Source organism: Pogona vitticeps, chromosome 5, assembly GCF_051106095.1.
Source record: "Pogona vitticeps strain Pit_001003342236 chromosome 5, PviZW2.1, whole genome shotgun sequence".
NCBI lineage: Eukaryota > Metazoa > Chordata > Lepidosauria > Squamata > Agamidae > Pogona > Pogona vitticeps.
In genome coordinates this window covers 161541543-161569514 of record NC_135787.1, presented here as the reverse complement: position 1 = coordinate 161569514, position 27972 = coordinate 161541543, and the positions used below count along the sequence as shown (strand labels likewise).

The following is a 27972-nucleotide window of genomic DNA, read 5'->3' as shown; positions in this document are numbered from 1 at the left end:
ACAAGGGTAAAGACCGCCCTTCCTCCTCCTCCTCTTCCTCCTCCTCCTCCTCTTCTAGGATTGTAGCCTTCCGGCAACTGCTGAGGAGAGTCACCTCGATTCTCCTAAAACCCAGGAAGTGAGAGGTTCGTGGGCAGGATCGCTGCAGTAGCGATGGCAGGTCAGGTGGTTCATAGTTTCAAACTCGCTCTGCTCTTCCCATAACCTCTGGTGATTAAACTTCCCCCTTTCCTCTCATCAGGTTAATTAAAACTCATTAACGCTGCTGTAGGAACTTTAACTCGCAGGAAGTCTCTTCTTGTAGGGCTTATTTACGCCTACCGTTGTACAAGGACACTTTTTGGCTATGGCCCTACATCGGTTTGCAATAATCTCTAATGAACTCTGGAAATAGTTTCCATCTCAAATGAACTGATTTGTCCACAACCTTTAGGTGGGTGTCATTTCTTTTTCTTCATCATTTCTCGTGCCACTCCTCCTTCAACTGATCAACCTCATGACTATTCTGGTTTTGGACGGTTATATCTTCTCTTTCTTTATTCGTATCAGAGAGTTGCATAATGCAAAATAACGGGCGCCCTTAAAATACTGGCAAAAAAAAATAATTAAAATGCAAGACAGTCGCCAGAAGCAGTCAGAGCTTGACATGAGTACAGTAATTTTTCCTCGACTTCAGCCAATGCTTTTGGAAATGCTATATGTTTAAACTCAACAATTTAAGAAGTAGATATCCACGTGTCCTAAATTTCTGTGAGGAACCGGTGGTATTGGTGAGACAAGCTGTAGGGAGCTTAATCGGAGACCATAGCCTGACTTAAAATTTCAGCATTGGATCTTTTGCATGGGTGTAATGAAAAGGAGTTTTTGAGCAGAGAAGGAACACCCTTTATTTTTCTACTTGGTACAAGAGATCCACATCACTCTAGATATGTAAGTCATAGGTTAGTGCAATGAATGTAAACCCACAAATCCAGAAGGTGACCAGTGCAGAAGTACTAAGACACATGTACAGACATAATGAAACCACATAGGGTGCTTAATGGTTCAGTTGCATAATGAGAAACAAAAAGTACAGATTGTTAGAGATGATCATTCATCTCTACATCAAGGAAAAGAAGTGTAGGAAGGAGAGAAACATATTGGTTGGAATCTAGTTTGGATGCAACAACAATATTGCTTAAGAATTCTGAAACCAGAAAAGCAGTGATGACCTTTAACCCTCTGTAGGAGAGGAAAAAAGAATTGTATTGTCAAATAAAGGGGGAAGATCAAGTGAGCTCCAGCCAGTATATGGCTGCCTCACAATGCCAGCTGTATACCGTGTTTCCCCAAAAATAAGACAGGGTCTTATATTAATTTTTGCTCCAAAATGCATTAGGGCTTATTTTCAGGGGATTTTTTTTTACATTTTTATTCATGTACAACAATCTTCATTTATTCAAATACAGTCATGTCATCTTCTTCTGGTTGCTGCCCAATGCTGTCCAATAGTGGAGGGCAGGGTTTCACTTAACTGGGGCATATTTTTAGGGTAGAGCTTATATTACAAGCACCCTGAGAAATCATACTAGGGCTTATTTTCGGGGAAACAGGGTAACTGTGAAGTTTTGCAAGTCACTCTGTTACCCTGCCTCTAAGTTTTCCATTCCCTTTCCAAGTCAGTCAGTACAAGGCATAGTAAGCATTCTCCGTTAGCTGTTTTTAGAGTCCCCTGCTACCATTCCATAATTTTCCCTGTAAAGCTTTCTCTTTTGATTTTCTGCAACTATTTTGGTTTCCTCCTGCCTGCTGATGGCTCCCTATTTTGCAAGAGTGCTGCCATTTTATGTAAATAAGACCTTTTTATTGAGAATGGACTTTGGCATGAACTGCCCTGAGAACCCAGGTTGGCCCCTGCCCTCTTGTCCTTCCATCCTCAGGCAAATACTTTTTCCTTCAGGCAGGCTTTTCAGCAGTTAGTCTCTCAGGAATGGTAGTTTTTAACTTACAGATTTTTAAATGTTTTAAATTTGTTTTTAAACATGAGTTTTTAATCAATTAAAATGTAATTTTAATTTAATATATGTTTAATTGTTTTTAAATATATTTATATAGTCTTTTAAAAATCTGTTATCTGTTGTGAGCCACCTTGTGCCCCCTATGGGAAGAAAGGTGGCGTATACAGAAAATCAGTCAGTCAGTTGATTTAATTGGTCTTTAATTACATAGGTGGTGGCTTTCTTTTTTTCTTTAAAATTTGGACAGAGTCCTATTGGCGTTTGGGCGTGGTTTGTGTAACCTGTCATAGCTAATTGTAGCTTATTGACAAAGGTGCATCTTGGCTGGGTGCGTATCAGGCACATATCTGAGACAGGCTCCATCACTTTGTCAGGTAGTCATACTTAGCTGCTACAAGTTATGCAAGCCTGGCAGGAACTCCAATAGAATTCTGGTGAGTATGTTTTAATCTGTTTCATGTTGTCATTTCAGTTTTATTTTAGTACCTTCAAATTTGATATTGAATACAAATTTTATTGGTCTTGTTATTGTTGGTAGAAAGGCAGGATATAAATGTAATTAAGAGTAAATAAGTACAGTACTCTAGAAATAAGTTTACATTGTGATGGTATTTTAATGGAAACTTTTACATTCCGAACAGATCTTGGAAGAGTTACATGATCATGATGGCAGGGGGATTCTGTGAGCTGTAGTTCTAGAAAGTGACTTTCCTAAGCTCCGGTTCATAGATGTGTGAAAGGGTTCTCTCATCATTGTCCTAGGAAAAACTAGAGGTGCCGCCTCCTTTGCCTTCTCTTACATTCTCCCCAGTATGACAGCAGGAGTTTACTTTTATTCCTACATTCTATCTTTTCCAGAGCTAGTTTCATCCAAACCATCTCTCTTGTCAAGGGATCCTGCAGGATCCAGCCCCAACTGGGGCAGCAACCAACCCCAACCGGGGGTGGGTGGGTGTCGCATCTTCTGCGGCTCCTCAAGCACTTCCCTCTGTCTGTCTCAACTCTCTCTATCACCTCTACCCAATCTCTCTTGTCTTTGATATCCTCCTCTATTATCACCCCCTTCTCTTCCCCCTGAGCCATTGCCAGGAACGCTACCACTACTGCCACAACTATTCCCACTATTTCTTTCTTGCACTTTTCCTCTTCTCCTGAGATTGGTTTTCTGATCCCCTGTAATTGCAATTCTGTTATAGCCTTCAATATGATATAAACAGTTTTGTATCTCTCTGCCATGGACGATGGAGGGGACGGCTCACTCTTGCCTCCTATTGCCTTCAGCTTTTCTTCTTCACAAGATGACACACTGCTTCTGGATGGCAGCAACAAGGAGGGAAGGGCTGTTCCCTTAATTTATTGCTTATCAGCTTACCAAGAGAATCTGCAAAGATACGGAGAAATGGCATCCAAGATGGCTTAGGAGCTCACTGCCTGATATTCCATATCTTGCTGGGAAGACACGTGCTGCAGTCACATCTAACACAGAGCACTGTTTACTTGCTTATCTTGCTTTATTTGCTTACCAAGCATCACATCTTACATGAAACGCAGCCCTCAGGACCAAAGCAGATATACAGAGAAACCAGATTCCACAAGTAGTGCTCCCTCAATTGCCAGAAAGGATTTAATTGTGAACAAATATTAAAAGAAGAAGCATGTGTCATCTGGATTATCTCCCAGAAGAAAACAATGGGCTTGTCTACATGGTGTAAAAAGAGTGGGTGGGGTTGGGCTGAATAGGGCCATTGGGAGGTCCGGTATGTCATTTGGTGTGATCTTTGTATCCAAATGGCATATAGACCTGAATGCCAATATGGTTTCATCAAATGAAAGATAAGACAAATTTGGAAAGGGACCAAACTAGATCGATCCTACAGTAGTAGAAGTCCCTGAGAAGGGCTCAGAAATGTGTGGATACAAACTCTTTGGGAGTGGGCTGGTTCATTCCAGCAAAGACATGGTCTGATCACCATCTTTAGAAGCCAACCAGCCCATCCTTGTGGTGGACCAAAAAACAGTCTAAATGCCTGTGCAGTGAGCCTCAATAGCTTCCTTTGTGTTTCTAATTTTAGAGTCACACATGACAAACTAGATCATGATTCTAGGGAGAAAATGTGATCAAGTTAGGGAAGATGTGTTTCTCTGAACATGTTTTGACTTCAGGAACACATTACGTAGTAGTCTACTGTGTCCAAATGGAGCTGTCCACCTTATCCACCTTCAATCTACAGGAATTGAATGACCAAACTTGAAAAAAAAACATTACTTTCTGTCCATTGTTGAGACAGCAGGCAATAATATTTCCAGTTTCAAATTCATTCTACAGTGGGATTTTCTTAGCTTTGCAATTTTCATAGTCCTAATGTAGGCATCTTTCAGTCTCAAGAGACTATGACAACATGCTCTGAATAGAGGTCTTGGAACAGCGTCTAGTGTGGCTGAGAAGGCCAATTCGAGAGTAACAATCCCTTCTACACTGAGGACAAATACAATCTGTCCTCTGTCCAGCTCCCTGATTTTGCTGGTTTTGGGACTGCCTCTTTGTCTTGGCCTGCTGGACAAGTGTCCTTCAAGTTGGGAGAGGCCATGATGCACCCCCTGCCTCCAGCCTGAACACTCAGATGTCAAGGTTTCCCAGTTTACTGGATGTGTATTAAAACATATCCTGGAATGTAATGATACTGTAGTTGATAAATGCTGTTTCAGAAGTTGAACACGTTTACTAGTCAACTGTACGACAGAAAAGGAAAGTCCGAAATATCTCTGAATATTGTCATTGCTTGCTTTTTCTTGTCCATCTTTTTTCCTGCTCGCTCTTTTTCCTACAGTAAGGATCATGGGATAGGAATGTTACATTTCCTGAAACATATCTATTAAATATATTTTATACAGAATAGTCACTTGCAAGTTATAAAACATCTTTTTCAAAAATAACCAGTAAGCTAGCAACGATAGCTTAGAGTGCCAGCTTTGTGAACCATTCAGTTTAGAGGGGCAGATACAGTTAAAGCATATGTAAAAAGCCCAATATCTACAAACATGCCTGCACCATGCAATGATTTTCTGTTCTTTTATTTCAGGCACCGTCTCAGAGCTGCAGTTCTTGGTCCCCTGGGGCCACATTGCAGCCAAGGCATGGGGCTCTCCAAAAGGCCGACCCGTGCTGTGTTTACATGGTTGGTTGGACAATGCAAACACGTTCAACAAACTCATTCCTTTACTCCCTAGAGGTGGGTCTGTGAGAAAGATATTCAAAAAGTTACTATCATGGACTAGTATCCCCAGAGGTCCCCAACTGGGCTGAGTGGCTGTTCTGGGAGGTAGTTTTTAAAAAGTAGCTTTTCCACACTCTGTGTGTGGGTTGGCACATGACTTGTTCTTCTTTCCTTGTTCTCTTTCAGATTGCTATTACATGGCAATAGATTTGGGGGGCCATGGCCTGTCTTCCCACCGTCCAGCTGGATCTCTGTATTACCTCATGGATTATGTGGGTGATGTGCGAAGGGTAGCAGCAGGTGAGCATGTTACACTTGTCTGTAGTATACGGACAGTTTGAGTTTCTCAGTGGTTTGAATACTGGTATGATTCCTAGCTACATACAAGCAGATTCCTTCTCACTCCTGATCAATGATAGTTAGACTTATTAATTTGTTTCCACCGGCCTCTGTCTGATGTCTTTTCAACCCATTTTCAAGAGCAAGCATATAAACGTACAGTATAGCCATGGATTTAGCTGGATCTCTCCATCAAACTCTCCAAAATAAAACATGACACAAAGCTAGTCAAAGCACACGGTGTCCACATGAATTGCATTGTTGCATTGGCTGTAAAGGAATGGAGAATGTATGGCCCTCAGAGAGGTTGTTTAATTCAAACTTCCATCTTCCTTCACCATTGGCTGTACTTGCGAAGGTGGGTGGGAGTTGCAGTCCAGCAATAGCTATATGCCATATGTTTCTCACCATTGTTGTGTATGATTCTTAGTGTAGGCACAAATCTTCAGCTTTAATTCAGTACAACTTGTTAACAGATACTGAATCCAGGACCATTGTTTACTCTGGAAAGTGAATTGTTTCATGAATATCAATATGAAAATGTTTCCAGCTGCTAAAGTATGACCTGGGAGGAAAGCAATGACAAACCTAGACAGCATCTTAAAAAGCAGAGACATCACCTTACCGACAAAGGTCTGCATAGTCAAAGCTATGAGAAGACTCCCTAGAAAAGCCCCTGATGTTGGGAAAGAGTGAAGGCAAGAGGAGAAGGGGACAACAGAGGATGAGATGGTTGGACAGTGTCATTGAAGCTACCAACATGAATTTGACCCAACTCCAGGAGGCAGTGGAAGACAGAAGGGTCTGGCGTGCTCTGGTCCATGGGGTCACGAGAGTCGGACACGACTTAACGACTAGACAACAACAAAAAGTATGACCACTGTATTTCTCGCATAGTCTTACTTCCTTTTAGGAAAATTCATACTGTGCCTTAGAATAGAATGCAGGGATACAGCAGTAAACAGAAATAAAGTAAGGCTCATATTAGTGGCAGTGAATCAATACATAACACCTTGCACTGATATATCCAAGTTCACTCTAGTGTTAATATAATGGGAGACTTAAGCAGAAGAAAGTTGCCTGTTAAGGTCAGTGGAGCCATGTTCCAGGCACAATTATTATCTTATATGGATGGTGAGGAAGTAGCTTCAGCTAGTAGCTCTGTAAACCACCAACTCCACTCATATGTGTGTTTCTTTTAAAGAAGGCAAGGGCATCAGATTGCCTCTGGAAGCTATGTTATGATGGTCAGTGGAATGTGCTCTCCAGGGGCATCAATAAATTAAGGGAGAATTTTTAATTGGTACTATACTGAATGCCTCTAAGCATATTCAGAGTATTTTTCTACACTGTTGACTGAAAACTTGCACCTTCTGTCTCTCTAACCAATTGGGATCAAAAACTGGGAATTGAATATCTTGACACAAAAAGAGAGTGAAATGCTATTATATCCTTTGCATTAGCAGGGCTCTGCTCGTAACACTTGAGTGATAACTTCTTCAGCTGTCCCTGATTTTTCAGACAGAAACTCTGGGTTGTCCTTTGATTCCTTTTCTTTCCTCTCTCTTGTCATCTTTGTGAAGGTGGCCCTGATGTCCTCTCTTTCTCATCCACACTCACAGCCTGCTTGCTGTTGTGTGTTTATGGGTGCCGTCAGTTTCATCCTATAAACCAGGGAAATTAGAACAAATTCCCCACTTCTGGTATTGTTGCTGAAGAATTTTTCAGTACCCCCGCTGCTATTTCTAGTACAAGCAGGACATACCAATGGAATTTATTAAAGTTGTGGGTGAAGGTTAAGCTTGGTACGTTGCTCCCTAGTATCTTCCAAAGAATTCAAGTTTGATTCATCAGCCAGTGACTTGGAGAATTATGCAATTTATGCCTTTTTCCTCAGAACGCAGCCGTAACAGTCACACAGACAATAATTGAAGCAAACACTATATATCTAATTGATACCAACAATTGCTGTCCTCTTTTTGTAACTGTAACATTACAAAAATATTTGAAACAAAGTTCTTTTTTATGTGTGATATATGGTGAAACAGACTACAGTGGAGCCTCGCTTAGCGATCGCTCCATTGAGCGACGAAATCGCTTAGTGATGGGGTTTTGGCCATCGCAAGAGCGATCGCTTAGCGATGGTCTCTATGGGGGAAAATCGCTTTGCGATGATCGCAGGGAAGCGATCACCGCAAAGCCCCCATTTCTGGCCAGCTTGGCTGCCAGAAAAACAAAATGGCCACCCGCTGTGTTGCCTTGCTTTAGAGGCACCGAAAATGGCCGCCCCTATGGAGGATCTTCGCATAAGGTTAGTTTTTAAGCCCATAGGAATGCATTAACGGTATTTTAATGCATTTCTATGGGCTTTTTTATTCCGTTTAGTGATGAAATCGCTTAGCAACTTTTTCTGGGAACGGATTAACGTCGCTAAGCGAGGCACCACTGTAATGGCTACTTCTTTAATAATGGGGTCATTTTTCAAAATTAAAAAAAATGGAGAGGCTATTTGCCAGTCTTAATCATTCAGGACTAATATTTAGGTTAAGGTGGCTTTTTTAATTATCTATTTCCTACGAAGCATTTCTTATTCACTTCCTGTTTGACAGCCATCTCTTTTTTCAAATAATTAATTTAGTCATTCTCTGACAAGTGGTTTCTTCTCAAGACCCAAGGTAAGCAAATGTTTGTATTTGGGTGATCTGAATGCAACATGTAGGACCTCAACTATGGGATCTTTGCTCAGATGCCGGGATCTTTCTGTTTTCTCTTTTTTAGCACTGAAATGGAACCGATTTACCCTTATGGGTCACAGTATGGGTAAGTGATTCTTGTCCCCTATGTCTCTTGGTTCCTATTTACACTGTAGTGAATGCTTAACTTTCAGTCAAATCTTTCAGAAGTCTTTACAGCATCTATTTCAAAGAGGCAAACATTTCCTCTCGTTTCTTGGCTTATTAAACACTTAGTTTTCTTCTTACTACTCAGGTTCTGCCCCTTGGATGAGGAGGGTAGACTATTAATGTTATTACAATTATTTTATCCACCTTTGAGGGTAGAACTCTCTTCTAGGCAGCTGACCTTTGTAAGTATCATTAAAATACATTTTCATCCCAAGCACCAGGATTGGACACTTTGTCCCTTAGACATGTTTTCTTGTAGAATTCACACAGAATTAGATGTACATGGTAGGCATTCTATGACATGGTAACCCAAAAAGTATCTCCAAGTTTTAGCCCCTTGCTATGTACAATTTTGTTTGGTTCTGGTTTTTTTGTTTGTTTGTTTTTGGCACAAATCCACTGCTTTCTGCTATTGGGCAATTTTTTTTTCTTCCAGTAATTATCAATATTGTGGGAGAATAAAATTATTCTTGTACAAACCATAATGTTGAGAAGCAAAAGTGACCTTTTGTGGTTGTCAATAGATTGGCTTGTTTGGTGAGAAGAACTGAAATTCTAAGACAGTTCAGGAAATGCATGCAACCCATCCCCAAACCTAACTACATTGCTAATGATACTGCTAACCCTCCATTGATTGGCAGTATCATGAAGTCAAAAACTCACACCTCACTTGATTCTAAGTATTTAAAAAAGTCCACGGACCTGCACCAGGCTGGAGATCTGTCTCAGTGACCTGGTCCCGCCATGGTCACAAACTGGCACCGGGCTGCGGACCGGAGGCTGGGGACCCTTGAGTTACAGGCATCAGTCTCCTTTCCACAGACAGTTGGTGACACAGGGTCCTGTAAGGCTGGAGAGAGAATAAAGTCTAGTTTGGAGTACGCTCTAAAGTTTACTTGCCTGCTTCCTTACTTGGAGGTTCCTACCCACATAGCAGGGTTGATCATATGATAAGTAGTCTTGGTCCTGACTCTGTATTAAATCCACTTCCTTTTCTTTCATCTAGGTGGAACTGTTGCTGGCATGGTGAGTCTGTTGATCATAGGGTGTTAACCATGTAAGAGTGTAATTTCTCATTGGAACATTTTTTGCCCCACGGCAGATGCAAAAGCGAATAAGAAATATGATCTAGGTAGGACACTTATACCTGTAATAAAGGAATTGAACTTCTTCTTTCTCCCTGTATCTTCCTAGTTCTCATGTGTTTTCCCTGAACTGGTGGAGAAGCTGATATTGGTGGAATCATATGGTTTTTATCCAGCTGCAAAGGTTAGATTTTAAAATTGTTGTGATATGTTTGAAAGACTTGACATAAACGAAGTGAACCTTGCTGTTCCAAAAAAAGAAGAAGCTATTGTTAGGCAGAAAAATGAATCTGAGGCCCTGTCCAGACAGGGAATTTGTATTGGTCTGGTTCACACTTAAAAGGTTTTTATTTTCATTGTGGTCTATTTTATCACTCACTTGAGCAAACCTTCTGTTCACACTGGAGATGTTTATTCTCCTGTGAGGAGGGGTTAATTCAAGCCTTTGGATCGCCAGTTTACTCTTGTGTACCTGGTTTGCCTGCAAGTGAGGTTTACCTGGTGTACTTCCAACGAGGGAAGCAACAGTGACGTGAGGGGGAAACGTTGGGGTGAAAGTTGGGGAGACAGAAGGGAGGTACCCCCCTTTGCGTCTGTCTCCTCAGCTGGGGCTCTGCTGCCTTGTAGGGGCTAGAGATGTGAAATTTCCAGAAATTTTGAAGCCATATAAAATGGCTTTGGAAAAAAATAGGAAAAAAATAGTCACCCCCCCCCCCAATTTTTCCATTTTCTACCCAGGCCTTCCCATTTCTAGTGGAGGTGGAGCCCGTGGAGTTGACATAACTCCCTTCCTGCCTTTTCTCACAGCCATCATTCATCTGGCTGGTGTGGCTTTCCTTTTTGTTGTTGTTAAATAAAGTAAGTGGCATATAAAAGAGCAATACATCAACCTAGCATGGTATCACAATTGCACTGCATCAGTTAAAAAAATATTAAAAAGAAGATGAAAATAGAGGAAGATTTTTTCCATCTGCCCTTTTATTGTCACAGCTCACCTATTACACTAAAATAGTTGTCACCTCTGTGCCTCATGGCGCAGTGGTTAAACCGCTGTACTGCAGCCTAAACTGTGCTCATCATGTGGGGTTCAATCCCAGGCAGCCGGCTCGAGGTTGACTCAGCCTTCTATCCTTCGGAGGTCAGTAAAATGAGTACCCAGCTCGCTGGGGGGGGGGGGCAATGTGTAGCCTGCATAATTAACTTGTAAACCGCCCAGAGAGTGCTTGAAGCACTATGGGGCGGTATATAAGCAGCACACTTTGCTTTGCTTTGCTTTGATAATGCAGCCCACAGCTCCATTTGGGTTTGAACTAGCCATCTGCACAGTCTACACAACGGGATAATTAGGATCCTACTGAATCATGCCAAAATACAGAAACCCCTAGTGTTGTGCCAGAAAGGTATGTGAAAGCTCTTAAAGGAGCAGAATGGTTTGATCTAAGTAGAACCATGAGTGGATGATGCAATTTGATTTCAACCAAATGTACTGATCTTTATACTCAGTTGGACAGGTCCTGAAATGAAGTAGATAGGAACTGATTTCACCTTTTATCTTCCTTGAGAGCATGTGTTACTTTAAGAGTGCATGATACAGGAAAGGAATTTACCCTAACAATTTCCTTTTAACCAAGCATTTTTCCAACTTCTAACTAGAAGGACATATGCTACAGAAATGGCTGAAATTGTGTTGTGTAATGTAATAAGTGGATGAGATGGTTGAACAGTGTCATCGAAGCGACCAACATGAATTTGATTGAACTCTGGGAGGCAGAGGAAGACAGGAGGGCCTGGCGTGCTTTGGTCCATGGGGTCACGAAGAGTTGGACACGACTTAATGACTAAACAACAACAACAGTGTAATAAGATGCACTAAATTAGGCCCATCGAATAAGTGGAGATTTGGTAAGTCAGCTCCGTCATAACCTCCATTGATTTGGGTCATCTAACCCACTGGTTCTTAACCTTGGGTTCCTCAGGAGTTTTGGACTGCAACTCCCAGAAGCCTTCACCACCAGCTGTCCTGACTGGGGTTTCTGGGAGTTGCAGTTCAAAAGCATCCGAGTAACAAAGGTTAAGAACCACTGATCTAACCCAACTTTTAGTGGTGTAGGAAAAGAATAGCAATATGTTTGCAATGTTTCCTGCAATGTGATAAATCCAGCAAGGCATCATGATAGCTGTGGATTGAATTTTGAATATAGGTAAATATGTTTGCTTTTATTTTGTGAAGGCAAAAGAAGGAAGTACAATGGCAAAAAAGGCAAGAGAGGGAGGGAAAGACAGACCAAAAATCCAAGAAAAAAACCAGAAGTTTAATAATGAAAGAATAGATGTATAAATATCAATGAAAGGCAACCGGATATCCAGTTTATGGCCATGCAAAGGTGACAGTTATGCCAGACATTCAAAAGGATTTTATTTTATCTCAGTTCATCAAATAATGGAGGCAAACATTTGTTATTATTTGTTTATTTAAAATTTTTCTATGCCGCCTTTCTCCCCAAAAGGACTAAAGTTTGCATTATGAATAGGAGTGAATAGCCAACAAAAATCTATGATGAATCAATTCTTGTTGATCAGTAGTTAATTCCTAAGAACATAAAAGCTTTAAAAAGAACAGGCACATCTGTTAATTTCAAAAATTGTTCCAATGCAATTTTAAAGATCCATTAGGTGAATTACACCAATTGATAGTGTTATTCAGGCATTTGTTAAAAAGTTGTTGTGGTACCCAGCCGTTCATAGTGAAAATTGCTCTGTCAAGCCATGCCTTCTAGAAAAAGGACTCCTCCTCATTCTCAAATCTAGATTTCTCATAAAGTCAAATTAGCATGAGAAAATAGATCAAATTGGTTCAGTCTAAAAGGCTGTGTGTTCCCCAAGATCACACAAGTGTAACAGTGGGTTGACCACTACAAATAAAACAAATTGCAAGCTTTTGTGGGAGAACATTCCACTTCTTCAGGCTTATGAATAGTGCAGAAAAATTACATACAAGAGTTCAAAAATTAGTGGCACGTGTCTATGAGAGTTGAATTCTGAAGCTGGGAATTTTTATACCACTTTCCTAGAACCAAAAGGTAGCCAGTTACTCTGTGATTCCCTTTCCCCACATGTGAGTATAAGCTATTCCACTCCTGCCATGTGAGCTTAAATTAAGCGTATGGATCGCAGTTGTATATATGCTGTCCTAGGTGAGCTCCGTTAAACTTGTAGGAGGTTGAACTAGTAAAATGTACACATATGTATCAGAGTATCTTCTGTAACTTGTTGGTATTTCAAACAGTAATGGAAACAGTCATGCAAAACAATTTTTTCACAAACTGTAGTAAACTTGCAAGGTGTGTTTTTGTTTGCTTGTGGGAAGAGGGAAAGGGAGCCTGCTCAAACCTGGCTACATACTGCTCCTGCAGCTGGTGGTGGTTTTGTGTCTCTTGTGAGATGTTTTGCATGCAAGCACCTACTACAGAAAGGAGAGAACTGCTTCTTTTATAGGAGTCAGAGAAGATCCTACTTTTTAAGCGGGCTATGATAGAGCATCTGCTGAAAACAGAAGCCAACCCACTCCTATCCCCCAAAGTATACACCCCAGAAGCGGCACTTCAGAGGTAAGTCCTTTTCTTGTATTCTGCAATTATTTGTGTCCATGTCTTGTACTTAAAGCTTCAAGAAGTTACTTTTTTTCCTGGGATCTGTTTGTGCTGAAAGCATGGCAAGGTTTATCCTGCCCAATGTGTGATCTTGTAGGTAACTTTCTTCAGCATCAGTTTCAAAAGTTCTGCTTCTTAGCAAGGGAAATACAGAAGATTTGGAACACTCACGAAGCTATTTCTGTTGCAGCCACTCCTCTGCCAGTGGTAGTTCAGGGTATGGACATGGTAAAGACTTTTCTATTCAGGCACTCTGGGTAGGTAACTATCTGCAAAGCAGTGGGTTTTTAATCAGTGTATACTATACATTTTTGTTGAGATTTCAGATAAGAAGTATCAGATTACACCTAGCAATACCTACTAAGATGGGGGAGGCCGTGGTGGGTCTTTATTGCATTAAAAACACGTTTGGATGCAGTTCAGAGATCTTGCTGTTACCAAAGGCAAAATACACCAGTGCCTGAACTAGAATAGAGCAGAAACTTGTTGTTTTTATGTCCTGTCAAACTGCTTAAGATTTATGCTGATCCTATGAATTAGTGACCTCCAGAAGGTCTTTTTGTCAAAAAGCCCTACTTGGCTCTTGCAAACTCAAGTCTGTGACTTCGTTTATTGTGTCAAGACCAACTCTAATTTGGTCTTCCTCTTCTCCCGTTGCCTTCAACTTTTCTCAACATAAATGGCTTTTCCAGTAAGTCTTATGTCCTTATGATTTCCCCAAGGTATTATAGCTTCAGTTTTGTCAGTCTTGTTTCTATTCAGGCTTGATTTGCTTTAACAACCATTTGTATCTCTTTCTGTCAGTCTGTGGTATCCGTAAAGCTATCTTCCAGTACTACATTTCACACAAATTAGTGTTTTTCCTGTTGGCTTTTTAAATTGTCCACCTTTTACATCCGTGTATAGTAAACGGGAATACAGTGGTGCCCCGCATAGCGACGTTAATCCGTTCCAGGATTAACGTCGCTATGTGAAATCGTCGCTAAACGGAACAAAAAAACCCATAGAAACGCATTAAATCCTGTTTAATGCGTTCCTATGGGGCAAAAACTCACCGTTCAGCGAAGATCCTCCATAGGGGCGGCCATTTTCGCCGCCTCAGTAAGCGAGGAATACGTCCAGAAAACAGGCGGCCATTTTGGAACCGCCCATCAGCTGTTAAAAAAGCATTGCTTTGCTATGATCAGTTCCCCAAGCAGGGAACCGATCATAGCAAAGCACTGCCAACCAGCCAGCTAGCCAGCCCGGGAGACACCAGGCGTCCTTGGGCAGCGGGCGAGCGAGGGCTCAGGAGGAAGGCCGCCAGAACACCTGAGCCTTGCCCTCCTCCCGGCTCTCTCCGAAGCACCCCTCACCCCTGTCTCCGCCGCCGCCGCCGCCACACCGCCGGGAGGAGGGCCACCGGAACACCCGGGCCTTGCCCTGCCTCCCCGCTCTCCCCGAAGCACCCCTCACCCCGTCTCTGCCGCCGCCGGCGCCGCGCCGCCGGGAGGAGGGCCGCCAGAACACCCGGGCCTTGCCCTGCCTCCTGGCTTTCCCCCAGCCACCCCCTCATCCCCTCCACCGCTGCTGCCGGTCAGCTGGGGGAAGCCGAAGCCGGCATTTCAGCCCAGCTCCGGAGGGGGGAATCCCTTCCCCCTCCCCTCCTGAAGCTGACGCTGAAGCTGGCATTTCAGCACAGCTCCGGAGGGGGGAATCCCTTCCCCCTCCCCTCCTGAAGCTGACGCTGAAGTCGGCATTTCAGCCCAGCTCCGGAGGGGGGAATCCCTTCCCGCTTCCCTCCTGAAGCTGACGCTGAAGCCGGCATTTCAGCACAGCTCCGGAGGATGGGGAGGGGAATCCCTTCCCCCCATACACTCGAAGCCCCGCCTATCAGCTGCGCGAAAATGGGGCGTAGGGGGAAAATCGCAAAGCAATTTCCCCCATTGAAAACATCGTTTTGCGATCGCTTTTGCGATCGCAAAATCTTCGTCGGTATGTGGATTGTTCGTTAAATGGAGCACCCGTTAAGCGAGGCACCACTGTACCATAGTGTAGATGACCTTCAGTGATACATTCTTCCACTTGATATCTATACTAGTTCCTTCATAGCTGCCCTTCTGAGTCTCGGGCTTCTTTTGATTTCTTAGCTGCTAACTCCATTTGGATTAATGATTGAATTGAAGCATAGAAAATCTTTCATAATTTCACTTTCTTCAATGACAGTGTTAAAGTTATAAACATGATTTTTGTTTTCTGAAAGTCTGCAGCAGCTTTTGTACTTTTTTCTTTCATTTTCATCATATATCCTAATCACTGTCTAACTGGGACAGGGTTAGCAGGGCTTCATCTCAAAGTGTCGGAATTTAAAAGGCAAAAAACATTTGCTGCTGAAAGGGTGCAAAAGCATCCTCCCTGAGCGCATCTGCTGCCTCCAGCCATTCCTTCCCAGGCAGAAGAAAACCCAAAAGAGGCAGGCTCAGCAAAGAACTAATATGGTGGTTCACATGCTCAGACCGAGCTTTTCCTCCCCATTCTCTCGCTGAATAATCCAGTCTTATGTGACCCAAGCTTAACCAGTAGGAGAACAAAGCCCTGATTGTTACACCTGTGATCATAATTAACCTCAGAGGTAGGAACCTTATGAATTCCTACCTACCATGAGGTTGTGATCCCAGTTATACTGTTGAACTCTATAATATTAGGGATTATAGGGGACAAATGCAGGTGGTACGTGGCTGGCTGAAATAAAATGTAGAAAAACTGTCAATACTTTAGAGCAGAGGTTCCCAACCCCTGGACTGCGGCCAGATGCCGGTTCGTGGCCATGACAGGACCAGGCCACAGGGACAGATCTCCTGCCCCACATGCATTCCCCCCATCCACCCCACCCACATACATGGGTGCCCCTCCCACCCGCGAGCGCGTCCCTCACCTCTGGGAGCACGCCCTCCTTCACGCATGCGCACAAGCACACTCCACCCCTCTGGGAGCATGCTCTGCCTCTTTGCACATGTGTGCGAGCACGCTCCACCCCTCCGCTAGCACGCCCTGCTGCTCTGTGAGCGTGGGGGTGTTCCCCGTGAGCATGGGGAGTGTTCCTGACCCCCTGTGCACGGACCCCCCAACTAGTCCATGTCTCAGAAAAGGTTGGGGACCACTGCTTTAGAGGATGAGTTAAACATTTAAAATGATAGCAACAGGTAGCTGGGCAGATGAAAGAATAATGAGATACAAGGAGGACAAAGGTGGCTGTTTTAAAAAATATAACATGTACAGTGGTGCCTCGCTTAACGGGTGCCCCGTTTAACAACAAAATCGCATAGCGATTAACTTTTTGCGATCACTTTGCGATGTTCCCTATGGGGAAAAATCGCTTTGCGATAATCGGTACCCTGTTTTGCTTACCGATCATCGCAAAGCGATGATTTTTTTAACAGCTGATCGGCGGTTCCAAAATGGCCACTGGGTAAAAACAATGGCCATCTGCTGTTTTCTGGGACGGATTCCTCGCTTACCAGGCAGCGAAAATGGCTGCCGTATGGAGGATTTTCGTTTAAAGGTGAGTCTGAAGCCCATAGGAACGCATTGAAGGGGTTTCAATGCATTCCTATGGGCTTTTTAATATCGCATAGTGATGAAATCGTGTTTGCAGCGATTTTTGCTGCACCGATTATCGTCGCTATGCGAGGCACCACTGTAGTTTCATTAGATGGTGACACTTTAGGGAACATCCTTCCTAACCTTTTTTTAAGAAGCTGTAAACTTGCCCATGTCTCCCCAGATTATTAGAGGCAAACAGAAGCCTAACAGAAGAGTCTGGAAAGATATTGCTGGAACGAGGGACTGCTGAAGTCCCAGGAGGTAAGAAATGAATACAGTAAGTTGTCTGTTGTGTTGTGCTGCACTTGACTTCAGGTAAGCTGAAATCATCAGCACAACATCTTTTGCAGTGTGACTGTGAAAGAAAAATGCATGAAGCTGCTGCCAGTTTCAGTGACAAGCTCGCTGATTTGAGTCACTTAAGACTTGGTACTCCCCTGCCACCGCCTCTTAAATTTTAATCCTTTCAATTTTTAACCCAGTTTCTTGTTTCAGAATTTCTTCATGACTGTTACATGGAACTGAACAAACTTTCTCTCAGTTTGTATTCACAAAACTGTCCTATTTTCACAGGATAATGATATTAATGTGTTGCAGCAAAACAACAGTTGTGTAACACCCTTAAAATGTCGTTCTTTTTTTCAGGTTTGGTTTTTACGAGAGATCTGAGAATCCACATGGTAAGCTATGCTTTAGTGTATTTTCACGTCTGCATGTCTTCTTTTTTGCATGTTGTTGACAAGGCTCAGATCCCTCCTTACGCTTTCTAGCTTCCTTTGGGCACATTGGTATCTCTACCCTATATTTGTATAAGGGTGTTTTTTGCTATATGGAAGCATATGGAAAAGATTTCTTTCTAGTTTCCAGCTATTTTTCTTCCTACCCAACAGGGCTTTTCTAAACATGAAATTTTCAGCAATACAACTTCCCAATAAGATAATGGAATTGAAGCAGATGGTAATAGCAACAAGGACTATGCATATTCTGTACCCTAAGCATTTGCTGCCATATTTACAGAAGCTGAGACAAGGTGCAGATAATGGTGTCTCAGGAACCTCATTTATCAACTGTAGACATCAACAGTGGGCTGAAACTGCAGTCTCTGGAAAAGCCTGATCAAATCCACAGCAACCTGTCATAGCACATGATACCAACCCATAGCCCACAAACTGGTTCTTTTCTGTTCCAGTTATTTATTTTTAATGGATACACTGTGGTTGCAAGTGGTACATGACTGCCTCTTTTTCCTACCAGTTGTCTGCTTCCCTCTTCAACCACATCCCCTTCACTGCCCGAAATGGTCCTCCATCAATTACCCTATATGTCCATCCCTACCATTGTGTCTTCAATTTTTTTCCTCCTTTGCAGCTTCTCACATGTGGAGGACCAATTCCATTTTTAAGCCTGCAATTAAAATTGCATGTCCAAAGACTTGTGATTATGGAATATGGTGGTTTCCTTGCAGAGGATGTCTCTTCCAGGGGCTGGGGTACACTGTGGTCCCCCAGAGATGGCGGATCTCCTGGTGATCTGGGGTGCAGGGAGAGGAAGTGCAGGAGCTCTTGCAGAAGAACCACCACAATCAATAAGTTTTCCAAGTAATTTGGCTTTTGTGTAATGTATTTCTTGTGTGTATATGTTTCTTTTAGAATTGGAAAGTTGCAACTGACCCTCAAATTAATTCATTTTAATTTGCACAGGCTTGCAAATTAAATCATTTTAATTTGCAAGGGAATGTTTGTGGCAATCAAATGTCTGCACATGGAGGTTCCGTATCTGGTCTGAATATGACCAGCAAGTTGAGCCCCAATCTCCGAAAACAGATTAACAAATATTATCTTATATATAGCTATGATATTGTGAGTACCACTCATATTTGAAAGAGGAAGAGAGGCAGAATATCAGCAGTTGTTAGGCAAGGGATGTTTATTGAACTGTCCCACTCCCTGGAAAATTCTGACAGTGTCAGTGTGAATGCTGAAATTACAGAAGGATGGGAGAAGCACTTGGGAACATGATGAATCTCGACCTCTTTGCCAGACTTCAAAATGTTTAGAATCCAGCTCAGCAAGGCTGCAGAGATTTGAATCTTTCTGAACTTCCTGATAAATTGAAAGATGGAGTATCATTATTGGGAGGAGGAAGTGGTTTTTTTGATAATATAGTGCTGGCTCAGAGTGAAATGTTCAGAGCTGTTCCTAAAGAAAAAATGCAGAAGAAGAAGCTGTACTGTTAGCAGATTTTTTTAAAAAAGGAGAGTAATGCATTGGAAATTAAAACAGAAATGGAAGGGGAAATGCAGGAAAACACTACAGCAATCTAAAATGATTTGACTCTGACAGTGGAGAAAACTGACCAAAATAAAAGTAGAGATACATATAGCATTAGCAGAAATCAAGGATGAAATGAAACATTGGGCACAAAAGTTAAGGAGATGGATAGAATGGCAGACAGTTTTGTGAGTATGCAGATAAGTGGTTGTTGTGGGTTTAGATCCGGCTGTGAAAGCCTTCGCGAATACATATGCAGATAAGCTTACTGAAAAGAGCCCGAAAAACCCACAACAACCAAGCTTACTGAAAGTTAAAAAATTTTTTGATTGATTTGGTGAATAGAGAAGGAATGGCCATCCTTTGCACAGTGACAATACTAAGCTAAGCTACTAAGTACTCATTTGTCAGATTGCCCTTGGAAAGTGTCAGGAACCTTCAGTGGGCCCAAAATGCAGCAGCTAGATTGCTAATTGGGACTGGTCACAGGGATCACATAGCCCCTGTTACAGTGGCTCCACTGGCTGCCAATCTGTTTCCAGAAAAAAAAATCAAAGTGATGGTTCTAACCCATAAAACCCTAAACAGCTTGGGCCTAAGCTATCCCAAGGATTGCATCTCCCTTTATGAGCCTGCTTGAGTGGTGAGATATGAGCGACCTTTCTCTTAGTCCCGCCACCTGGATAGGTGCGTTTGGAGGGTCCACAGAAGACAGCCTTCTCTGTTACTGTTCCCAGACTGTGCAACTGCCTCCCACAGGAGGCTCTTTGCTCTCCTTCTGTAAGCAGACAAAGACAAGTTTCCCCTTAGTGATTGGCGGCCTGAGTGGGGGTTTTTAATGGATTGTTGTACCTTAACTTACTTTATTTATTTATTCCATTTATACCCCACCTATCTGTTCGTCGCAAACACTTTGAATGTGTTTTGATGTTGCTTAGTATTGTATTCATTTGATCTTTTTCAGTATTGGTATAGTCACTCACTGTTAACTTCAATACTGTATTTTAACTGTTGTAAGCTGCATTGGGTCCTTTTAAGGGAGGCAGAGGCACTCGAGACCAAATTGCTAACTTGCGCTGGATTATGGAGAAAGCCAGAGAGTTCCAGAAAAATATCTACTTCTGCTTCATTGACTATGCAAAAGCCTTTGACTGTGTGGACCACAACAAACTATGGCAAGTTCTTAAAGAAATGGGAGTGCCTGACCACCTTACGTATCTACCTACTGAGAAACTTATATGTGGGACAGGAAGCAACAGTTAGAACTGGATATGGAACAACTGATTGGTTCAAAATTGGGAAAGGAGTACGACAAGGCTGTATATTGTCCCCCAGCTTATTCAACTTATATGCAGAATACATCATGCGGAAGGCTGGACTGGAGGAATCCCAAGCCAGAATTAAGATTGCCGGAAGAAATATCAACAACCTCCGATATGCAGATGACACCACTCTGATGACAGAAAGTGAGGAGGAATTAAAGAACCTTGTAATGAGGGTGAAAGAGGAGAGTGCAAAAAACGGTCTGAAACTCAACATCAAAAAAACTAAGATCATGGCCACTGGTCCCATCACCTCCTGGGAAATAGAAGGGGAAGATATGGAAGCAGTGACAGATTTTATTTTCCTGGGCTCCGTGATCACTGCAGATGGAGACAGCAGCCACGAAATTAAAAGACGCCTGCTTCTTGGGAGGAAAGCGATGACAAATCTTGACAGCATCTTAAAAAGCAGAGACATCACCTTGCCAACAAAAGTCCGAATAGTCAAAGCTATGGTTTTTCCTGTAGTGATGTATGGAAGTGAGAGCTGGACCATAAAGAAAGCTGACCGCCGAAGAATTGATGCCTTTGAATTGTGCTGCTGGAGGGAGACTCTTGAGAATCCCCTGGACTGCAAGGAGAACAAACCTATCAATTCTAAAGGAAATCAACCCTGAGTGCTCACTGGAAGGACAGATCCTGAAGCTGAGGCTCCAGTACTTTGGCCATCTAATGAGAAGAAAAGACTCCCTGGAAAAGACCCTGATGTTGGGAAAGTGTGATGGCAAGAGGAGAAGGGGACGACTGAGGATGAGATGGCTGGACAGTGTCTGCGAAGCAACCAACATGAATTTGACACAACTCCGGGAGGCAGTAGAAGATAGGAGGGCCTGGCGTGCTCTGGTCCAAGGGGTCACAAAGAGTCGGACACGACTAAACGACTAAATGAAACGAAAGGAGAAAGACAGGATAAAAATATTTTAAATAAATGAGTTTTTGAGACACTACAATTCAAAGAATATATATTAGGAATTTTGTTCAGAAATGAAAATTTTCAAGCGCTTCATCTTTGAATGAAAACACAGGACTAGAGAGCTCTACAGAATGCTATGCTGTATCTGATAGTCCAGAATAAGTAGAATTTACTAATATCTGACTTCTGTAGCTACTGTATCATGTGAGACAGACATTTGGTTAAGCACTGTCTGTGACTTGTCAGGCTCTATAGTAATCCTGTATATTAGAAAACAAGCCTTTTTGTCTGTTTTGCTCATTTATCTGCCATTTTGTTCTCCCTATGTAGAACGTCTACGGTTATACGTCTGCGGATGAGCCTGTGAATTATCTAAGGAAAATCCAGGCTGATATACTGATGATCATGTAAGTAACAAATCATCATAATCAGTGTATTCGCGAAGGCGATTATGTAAGAACATAATCACTGATTATGTAAGAACATAATCAGTTCTTACTATTTTCTCTCTTTTTTGCTTGAGTGGAAGGGGCTGGTGGAAGGAAGAGAGATTGCTTCACTGACCTGTTGCAATACAGGGTTGAAAAATTATCAGTATAGTATAAAAATCTTCTTTCACTGCAGAAGAAAGATCGGAAAAGGTTTAGGGGTTTTTTTTATTCCAAGCTACAATACTCACGGTTTGTACTGTCTGGAAGATTCAAAAAATAGTGATAACAAAAAGTAACTTTACCAATTTTTGCTGTGGAGGTCAGCTTAATGCTTATGGAACAATATTAAATTGGTAGTAACTGCATCTACGTTCTACTATGTAATCTGTTATTTGTTTGTTTGTTTATGTATTTATTTATTTATAATTATAACACAGACATACAAAACAAACACGAACATATATGTGGGGAGATAATTTCCATACTGTATATCGATCTGGAATATAATTCTGACTACATAAACCATATTACCTACTAACATATTTAGGCCATATCCATCTAGTATATAATTCTTGACTACATAAAACATATTACCCTACTAAACATATTTAAACCATTAAGATCAAAAAGTTACTTCCTAGCTTTAGAATGAGTAACATACATACTTTATCTAATATATAAACTTAGATCTATATTGATCTTATATTCAAACCATCCTTCACTGCATAGACCAACTATGATTCATATATTACTTAGTGTTTTTTATGTCTCTGACTTATCATCAATAACTTCTATACAATTATAATCAAGATATGTATTCTAATTTAAGCATTATATGTACTTATCAACCATTTAAGACATTCAGCAAGTAACTTTCCAATTTTTGTTACATTTCTCAGCTCCATGTATAGAGCAGGGATTTCTGATTACTTATAGCCTTGTAAATCTAGTTCATTTCCTGCATTCTTTTTACTAGTTTTTAAGTGCCATTTATAAAGTCTCTATAAATTCTTTCACCTGCATATCCCTCTATCCAATACTTATCATAAGCATTCCTAATTTCATCTTTAAGATAGCTGATCCACCAAAAAAAACCCCTCTCAGCCAGGTCAATACATTTCTCAGAGATCTCCACTTTTGCAGATAAAAATATATTGTATACCTAATCTTGTCTATATAACTATAGTAATTCACACATCACTATATATGTACCATAGAAACAAAAGCATCTAATATGATTATTTTTCATTGACCTTTCTAAAATTCATAATTACATATGCTTGTCTACCGTTGAGATTCCCACCTGGCCAAAATTGCTCATAGTATATGTGACGTGTGCCATGACGTCACCTGCCTGTCTTGGCTAAGGCTGGGGTTTCCTGGCCTATGGCAGGACAGGAGGTGGGTCTTAAAGGGGTGGAGTTTATGTATATAAGGGTGAAGTGCAAAGAGAAGAGGGTGAGAGGGTTGAGATAGGGTTGGAGAGAGAGTTGAGTGAGGGCTTGAAAGAAGATCTGTAGACAGGGTTAGATATAGGTTAGGTAATTCAGTGTTAAGTAACAAAGAACTGTGCAGGGTTAAGGTCTGAGAAATATAGTGTGACAAGTGATTCTTTCATTCAGTGATTTACATTTTATTTTTGTATTCAATAAATCATTATTTTTATTTTGAAATCCATAATAAGTCTGATGTGTCAGGTTTATGTGTGGTTGGTGGCAGCGAAGTTGTGTATGTGTGAGTGAAGGATCGTGACCTGTCATCTCTTGTGGTGACGTAGGAGGAGGTGGCAGTTGCAACAGTATAATTACTCATATTGGTTTATGTGTGACTATATATCTCTCAAACCAATTTTTTTTATCATTTAATCAGCAGGTTACTTTCTCCCTTTTCATTTTTGCTTTTCAGCTGCAGTATCATACTTCTAAGATTCCAAGATTCGTCTCTTGCTCCCCTTTTGCCAGTTTTGAAATGCCATCTATGAGATCTCTTTAAGGCATTTTCTATCCAATTTACTAATTTCCTCCCAATATAATCAATGTCTTGATTTTGAAGCAACACAGATCTCTCCGATCTCTGATCATAAATTTCTGCCCCTAAATTCACCCATGCTTTCCCTTTTACATTCTTTTCAATCGAGGTAATCTCAATATGCTTTCCCCCCTTATCCCCACCCCTCCTTTCCTCGTTTTTAAACATTTCATCCTGCTTTTTAAGGAAAACAGTCTCTCTCCCTCTCTGGCGGCAGTCGTTCAGTGAATTTGATACAATCAGTCGGTTTGTCTCCCATCTCCTGCTTCTTAAGAACAATAGTCTCTTCCTCTCTCTCTGACAATAGTAGTTATTCAGTAAGTTCAGTGAATTCAGTCAGTTTGTCTCCTATCTCTTGTCTTAATATCCAAGCTGAGAAATGTTGTCTTAATTTCTACCTTCATTTCTGAAATTTGAGCCTTGAGATGATTGATGAGATTGAAATTTCTGAAGATAGCATACAAAATAGGCCTCCATTGTAAATTCCAATACTCGCCCCCAATATCCCATCCGTAACCATAAAAGTCAAACAGACTAATTGTTTAGGTTTCCCTCATGGTTCCTTGGCCAGCCCGAATTCAAAGTCTTGCAGAGGACAGTCTGGTCATAAAAATGACTATTTGATTTATAATCCACCTTTATGGCTCAAAGTAAAGTTCCATAGATTAAATTGTTCAGAGTCATTCAAGATTCTCAAGATTCTAATTTATAAAATGACAATTCTTAGGGAGGGAGGGTTAAAGTGGAAAAGACAAAATCAGTTTCACTTTCTCAGTTTTCTCAGTTGTGACGCAGTAAAAAAAAAAAAGACTCCAACATTGCCAAAGATTCTGTGCTGCTTAGAAATCTATCTCCGCAATTGGCTTCCAAGGGGGAAAAAAAACCATCTGATCTGTTACTTGCCATAGGAAATAGCTGTTCAACTTCTGTTCATGCAGTCAGATCATAAATCTTCATATCTCCCCCTTCTCTGGGCAGCTACTGACCAATTCATTATGGCGACTTCATGAGTTAGTTGCGATGAGGAAACTATTCCGAAAAAACAGATTGCAAGTCTGATTCTCCCGCGTCTCCAAGCTCCCTTGCTGCAAGACTACTTTTCCTGTGGAAAACCTGCCCCCCCTTTCCTGGGGGGTCCACTGACTCGGAATAAACCCCAGGTGTTCTCAGAGCCCTGAGAATTCCCCTGTTCTCGCCACCTGTTGCTCCGCCCCTCTCCATAATCTGTTATTTATCAACAGTATCAGTCAAACAGATAAATGAAAGCTTACCATAAATCCACTGAAGTCTTCAGCTAGACCCGCTCATATCTTGCATAGATATAGCATACCCATTGCTTCACATATTTATTATTTATTTATACTATTTATATGCCAACTTTTTCCCCACAGGGGATCGAAGGTCCTCCTGTTGTTACTTTCAACCAGAAATATGTAAGAACTGTGTTTTTTTTAGATCACAAAATGGGCTTTTTAAGAAAGATTCTGATGTGTTCCGTGCAGACTTTTTCATGAGAATTCACCAAGGCTATAAGACCTTCCTCAAAGAGGTGAGTGCCAACCTTGGGGCTGGGAGTAGGGTGCCACTAGTTTGTCCTGGTTTGGTTTGGTTTTGCTTAGCTTTGGCTTTATTGTGTAGCTGCTGCCATGTGCACCTTGAGATATGTATATTAGAGGAAAGAAAAATATATACTGTATATAGGAGTTGACTTAGGTATGTCACACAATTGTAATTGCACAAAACTTGGTTTTACATGCCAAATTTGCTATATAGTGATGCAGTGGGAATTTTTTGTGACATTTAGGGCTGCTGTGATAATCATGAAGAGGGTATAGGTCAGTAATGGCGAACCTTTTCAGGCCAAAGTGCCCGAAACTGGTAGGGGAGACCCAGTGGGTGGCAGAACCGGAAGTGGCAGCGGAAGAGGGAATCCTGGGCATGGAGGTGCCTCGAGACCCCACTCCAGACCTGCCGCCAGCAACAGCTGCTCCGGATCCTGGCCCGCCACCTGTCGAAGCGCCAGCACCACGGCTGCAGCCGCCTCCTGAGGTTTGGCTGCAGGGTGGGGGAGTAGTGATCCGGCGACTTATGGCGCGCATGCCCACACGTGCCATAGATTCGCTATCACTGGTATAGGTCATGCATAAGGAAATAATGCTAAACAGGAGAGGGAGAGTAAAATAAACACATGCCATTTCAACAAGCTTTCCAATTTGCGGAGCATTCCTGTGTTCCTTTCCGGACCTGGTGGAAAGAGAAGTGTGTAAACTAATCCTACATTATGCATATGAATGACAGAATTCACATTTTGTCTTCATTTTTTAAAAAGCCCTTGCTGTACAGAGGCCTGGTGAAGATTTCAGTAGAACTACTGTACTGACCTGTTTACTTGCCAGTACCAGGCAGAAACTTGGGGACGGGGGTGGTGGTATGAAGTTACCCAGCCTCCCTTTAAGAACCACTAGGATGGCAAAAAAGGACACTGTGCTTACATGAACCTTGCAAGTGATTTCTATAGACTGCATCTCTATGGTCTGGTCCATGAAGCTGGGCTGGAAAAGGAGGTCTCGTCCACCATTTCCCCTGTTGTGTGTGTCTGTGCGTCTTCTGAATGGTGGCAGCTGTGTTTTACAGGAAAGTAGGGGCACCCAGGTTGGGGGGAATCTTATAAAAAGTGCCCCTATCCTATTGGGGGAGTTCCTTCTTCCTTCACCACAGCCAACCCATTTGCAGACCCACACACACCCCGCCCACCTCCAACCTCTGTATAGCATTCTGGCAGAGCTGCCACAGAAAAGAGATGATGGAGAAGTCACTTTTGTTCATCAGCTGTACACACATAATTCCAGATCCAAGCCTAAATTCAGTTGCTAATTCAAACTAGGAATTGACCCACTGGCTGAATTCCTGTTCATAGCATAACTGTCCATCCATTCATCCCTAGTAAACAAAGCACGGCTGCCGTGGTTCTCAGGGGCTCATGTGCGTGCTGGGTTGGTGTGTGCAACCCTCAAGAATCATGCCAGCAGTACTTGTTTCCTGGGGGGAGGGGGAGTTGTGCTTTGGTTTATGCTAGTAACCAAGTTTCAGTCTGTGACTCAATGGACCCTGCAGAACACTTGCATAACTGCTCATTTACCAAGTTTCCACTGATTCATTGGGTCAATTCTAGATGAAACTAATGCTTAATTCTGGGGTCCTGTGAGTTTGGTTTTATTCTCCTACTTGGCTGCCTTTTTATGCTTTTGATTGTGTGATGTTATGCTGTTTTGTAATAAACTACAACTTTGAAATGGAGTAGCATGCAAATACTGTAAATACCGTGTTTCCCCAAAAATAAGACCGGGTCTTATATTAATTTTTGCTCCAAAAAACACATTAGGGCTTATTTTCAGGGGATGTTTTATTTTTTTTCATGTACATCAATCTACATTTATTCAAATATAATCATGTCATTTTCTTCTGGTTGCTGCACAATGGTGGAGGGCGGGGTTTCACTTAACTAGGGCTTATTTTGGGGGGGTAGCTTTTATAGTACAAGCATCCTGAAAAATCATACTAGGGCTTATTTTCAGGTTAGGTCTTATTTTCGGGGAAACAGGGTAATAATTCAAACAGCATATTTGTTATTTGAAATCTCTGTTTTTTTCCTTCCCATTATTTATTTTTCACTTGTCCACAGCACTTCAACTTAGTCAGTGTTCCTGGGAATCACTATGTCCACCTTAATGAGCCTGAGGTTGTGGCTGGCATCATCAGCACCTTTCTAACTAAGGATCACAGCCTCAAAGCCAGGCTGTAACCAGGGCTGACCTTACAGCTGTTATATGAAGACATAAACAACCGTAGAGATGAATTCCATATGAAGAACCAGCCCTGCTTAACAGAGAAGATTGCTGTGCAGCTGCCTTCAAGAAGAATAAACTTTGGGCCACATGCTTGCACAAAGGATTTGTGTCATGAGATTGAAGAAATACCGGGGCTATATTTATTACTGCCAAGAAGGTTCTTTCAGTCACGAAGAACTCTTCTGCTTCTAGTCCTCTATGGATTACTCATAAAGTGTTTTGTACAAATAGGTATTTATCTTTCTATTTTGTAACCAAATCCCATGCAGTTCTTTTAACATCTCAATTTGGTGATAAACAAAAGGAAGTGAGGATAATATTTGAGTGGGTGTACTAAAACATATATATTCATGTACTTGATGTTCATGTCCTTTGTGCAGCAGTGGCTT

At 41.8% G+C, this 27972-nt stretch overlaps 1 protein-coding gene across 5 annotated transcripts; it reads left to right on the top strand.

Annotated features, from left to right (window-relative positions):
• On the top strand, nucleotides 1-27938 carry SERHL2 (serine hydrolase like 2). 5 transcript variants are annotated; one of them, XM_073000187.2, is made up of 12 exons: nucleotides 1-160; nucleotides 5078-5227; nucleotides 5399-5512; nucleotides 8330-8371; nucleotides 9461-9480; nucleotides 9649-9723; nucleotides 13035-13147; nucleotides 16953-17032; nucleotides 17417-17451; nucleotides 21607-21683; nucleotides 25191-25284; nucleotides 27418-27938. In XM_073000187.2, the coding sequence occupies exons 1-12, from the start codon at nucleotides 154-156 to the stop codon at nucleotides 27535-27537; spliced, it is 927 nt and encodes a 308-aa protein (XP_072856288.2). In that variant the 5' UTR covers nucleotides 1-153; the 3' UTR covers nucleotides 27538-27938. The 5 variants fall into 5 exon arrangements, with proteins under 5 accessions (XP_072856288.2, XP_072856289.2, XP_078232242.1 ...); XM_078376116.1 differs by lacking the exon at nucleotides 1-160 and adding an exon at nucleotides 1812-2431; XM_073000188.2 differs by lacking the exon at nucleotides 5078-5227 and having other exon boundaries at nucleotides 6-160.
• The last annotated feature ends 34 nt before the right edge of the window (nucleotides 27939-27972 follow it).

Coding starts and splice junctions, on each gene's coding strand:
- SERHL2 (XM_020787887.3), top strand. CDS start 5,053: ATGATTTTCTGTTCTTTTATTTCAGGCACCGTCTCAGAGCTGCAGTTC. Junction 5,228..5,398: donor CATTCCTTTACTCCCTAGAG/GTGGGTCTGTGA, acceptor GTTCTCTTTCAG/ATTGCTATTACATGGCAATA. Junction 17,033..17,416: donor GACTGCTGAAGTCCCAGGAG/GTAAGAAATGAA, acceptor TCTTTTTTTCAG/GTTTGGTTTTTACGAGAGAT.